This window comes from Pundamilia nyererei, unplaced genomic scaffold (genome assembly GCF_000239375.1).
Source record: "Pundamilia nyererei isolate P.nyererei 1_Seehausen unplaced genomic scaffold, PunNye1.0 scaffold00013, whole genome shotgun sequence".
NCBI classification, from domain to species: Eukaryota; Metazoa; Chordata; class Actinopteri; order Cichliformes; family Cichlidae; genus Pundamilia; species Pundamilia nyererei.
In genome coordinates, this window is record NW_005187414.1 from 6167733 (window position 1) to 6171355 (window position 3623).

The 3623-nt window shown below is 42.3% G+C and overlaps 1 protein-coding gene across 3 annotated transcripts in view; it reads left to right on the top strand.

Moving 5' to 3' along the window:
• Positions 1 to 3623, top strand: part of itpkb (inositol-trisphosphate 3-kinase B) — a 37278-nt gene that overhangs the window by 30337 nt on the left and 3318 nt on the right. For all 3 annotated transcript variants that reach the window (XM_013908700.1, XM_013908699.1, XM_013908698.1), the window contains 4 exons: positions 608 to 707; positions 1691 to 1728; positions 1875 to 2050; positions 2768 to 2972. In XM_013908700.1, coding sequence (XP_013764154.1) covers positions 608 to 707; positions 1691 to 1728; positions 1875 to 2050; positions 2768 to 2972 — 519 coding nt within the window. The remainder of the gene's footprint in view (positions 1 to 607; positions 708 to 1690; positions 1729 to 1874; positions 2051 to 2767; positions 2973 to 3623) is intronic.

Sequence of the window (3623 nt, forward strand, 5' to 3'; positions counted from 1 at the left end):
GTGTGTGTGTGTGTGTGTGTGTGTGTGTGTGTGTGTGTGTGTGTGTGTGTGTGTGTGTGTTACTAGGGGAAACCCCAGCCCAATCCTCCAGAGTTTAGATAAAATGTTCTAAAACACTGCAGTAAAAAAGAATGACAGCGAGTGTGGGAGAACCATGCAGCTCCCCCAGGGTCAGGGATACCCGCCTGTGTGTGTGTGTGTGCGTGCGTGTAGTATGTGTGCACATATGTGATTTAAAGTCTTGTTTTTCTCACGGTCATTAAACACTGGATCACCCGAAAGGTTTAGAGGAGAACTTGCAGTACAGTCCCTCTGAGACTGAAGTAGACTGAAGTTGATGTTTTACAAAAGTTGCATAAGCAGAAGAGCAAATATTAATATTGCACTCACTCATTTTACAAACAGTGGAGTTCGGTTTAAACGGGTTGAGGTCGGAGAGCCTTGGGCTAGTGATCATGAATAGCTTAACTAAAATAAAGAACTTAGGCAGGCAGCTTTATGGTACACGAGTCATTTGTGGCAGAGCTTATGGCTGAATTCCTCCTGAATGTGAAAGCAACACATCCAAGTAAGTAATAATCAACAATGTACATGTTTGTGTTCGCAGCACAAGTCTTGGAAGAAGATTAAAAACATGGTCCACTGGTCGCCATTTGTCATGTCCTTCAAGAAGAAATATCCATGGATCCAACTGGCAGGGCATGCAGGTAGGACACACACACACACACACACACACACACAGGTTTCTCTGAATAAATACAGAACTAAAACAGCAAACTCATTGGGGGCTTGTCCATTTAAGCGTATGAAATCAGCACTTCTAGAATACAACTTTCATCAGGCATACTATTTGATTTTTTTTTATAAAATTTGGCTTCATATAGTTTTAATTTTGGGGATTCTCTTTCACACGCTGTCATACGTACTTGTTGGTGGTCAGCTGGCCAGGGGTTTTTTTGTCTCGGTGGTGGGCTCAGACGCAGTTTTTCTTAGAAAATATGTAGACAGGCAGGTCTGTCTTTGTTGGAGCCGGCTCTTTGTGGTCAGGGCCCTCAGGGGACGAGTCTGTGGGAATACTTGGGAATAGAGATCGTGCACAACGTGTCATTCCTAAAACTAGGCTAGTGGAGGGGAAAACGTGGGCACGCAGTAAACATCTGAAGGCTAAAATGGTAACAAAATACATGTAGCTGGTTATATTTGTGCTGATTAAGTTGTAAAAATATCCCAGCCTAAAACTGACATTTGGCAAAATCATTATCACAACAGTAGGAAGCAGCATTCTCATTCTCAGGCTTTCCCATCTCAGTTTTCTTCTCATTAAAGGTTAAAGATTTTGATTTGGTAATTTATAAAAATTTGGTCTGGGTTGTCTGGGTTTCCTATTGCTCTTGCATCCCTGTACACTGCAGCTTTTAGGGATTGTTCCTTTTTTTTCTTTTTTCTTTGCTATTTGACAGAAGAGGCAACTTCACAAAGCCAATAATTGTTTTCTCCTCCAGTGTGAGTGGGACTTAATTGCACTCTGTCTCTACTGGAAACATCTGTAAACATCTTTTTTGAACTGCTGTCTTGCCCATTCACTTGTAAAAAGAGTCACAGCTTCTACTCTCACTTGCTCACGATGACCTACAGCAAGTTACTCAGGACTCTTTCTGCACATTTACAATGAATTTCTGTCTTTTCACAGGGAGTTTCAAGGCGGGAGCAAATGGACGGATATTAAAAGTAAGCAACCGTTTAGCAGCCCCTTAAGCAGCTCTGTGTCACTGCGCAAAAATCTGTTTAAAATCCACTCTGACTTTAAAAATCTTCATACTGAATGATCTGCAGCGCAGAGCATAAAACGCTGATTCCTTAATGCTATCTTTTAGAAACACTGTGAATGTGAGCAGCGCTGCTTGTCCCTCCTGATGAAGGACGTGCTTCGCCCCTACGTCCCTGGTTACCATGGAGACGTAGAGAAAGACGGCCAGAAATACAACCAGATGGAAGATCTGCTGGCTGAGTTTGACTACCCATGTGTGATGGACTGTAAGATGGGAGTAAGGTGAGAGAACACATTAATGCATGGTGACACAGTCATCCTTACACAACACGGTGACTGAGAGGATAAAGCGATTTATATTTCACGTACAAAAGTAACTGTGATGGCTTTAACGCTGTGGCCTGTTTGTGAGGGTTATTTGAACCTTACATATATATCCATCCATATATATCTAAACTGTATCAGTTTAGAGATACAGTTATAAATGGTTAATGTTGTAGCAGTTATTATAACCTTTATACTTACAAAATAACAACTGTATTAGGTTGTAACACCATCAGAAATATCTGTAATGCTCCCTTTTTGTACACAAAGTCTGATCAGTTGGTTTAATTTGACCATTTCTCTTCCTTTTCTATTTTTCAATAGATTTGGCTAACCATGGTTGTTTTTATATAAATGAGATCATTTCAATTAAAGAGCTCCCGTTTCTTCACAAAAAGGGCTAACATGTCAATGATTCTTGCACATGTCAAGTGTTTATAACCCTTGGAAAGTAAAATGACAGATAAGGCTGATGAAAAATAAGATATCAGCTGTAAATTTTGCTGCAAATATCTGTGAGGAAAACTCCTTCCAAACAGCTGTGTCATGTTATTTGGAAACAGATCATCCTCCTCCTCTCTTTTTTGCCGCCTACCTCTCATCTCTCGCCTACCTATCTCCTCCTCTTCCTTTCACCACTCATCACCTGTGCGGTGGTTTTTTTTTGTGCTTCAGGACCTACCTTGAGGAAGAGCTGACCAAGGCTCGCAAGAAACCCTCTCCAAGACCTGACATGTATCAGAAAATGATTGAAGTTGATCCTGCTGCACCTACAATTGAGGAAAATGACAAGAAGGCAGTGACCAAACCCAGATACATGCAGTGGAGAGAGACTATTAGCTCAACAGCAACCCTGGGATTTAGGATAGAGGGGGTCAAGGTAAGACTGTGTGTGGGTGTGCGTGGGTGTGCGTGTGAGACTGGGGGGGGGCTTCCTTCCCTCTTTTCTTCCAGTTCTCTGTGTGTTTCTATTTTAGGATCTTGTGTGCGTCTATCTCCCAGGGTCATGATCTAACTTCCTGTTTGACCAGAAACTTCCTCTCAAGTATATGTTTGTGCATGAATGCCTTTGTTGCACATACGGCCTGTCTGTGACAGCTTTATAGGCCTCAGCATCTGGAAGTGACATTGTATGAGCTCAAACACACACACACACACGCGCACACAAACACACACACACACTCACACAAATCTTTGTCTCCTTGAGGGATGTGGCTATATAAGGACATTCACAGCCTCCCGGTGGTCTGTTGCCATGACTCTAAGGGTTATCCCCCAGAAACAGAAGTGTGTGTGTGTGTGTGTGTGTGTGTGTGTGTGTGTGTGTGTGTGTGTGTGTGTGTGTGCGCTAGAAGTACTGCATCTGACTGCGCTTCACTGCTTCTCTTTGCAAATGGGAATGTGTCTGTGTCAACTTGTCTCTATTAAATATGTGAAAATGGGATAATTAGGTATAATGTATGTGTGTGTGTGTGTGTGTGTGTGTGTGTGTGTGTGTGTGTGTGTGTGTGTGTGTGTGTGTGTGTGTGTG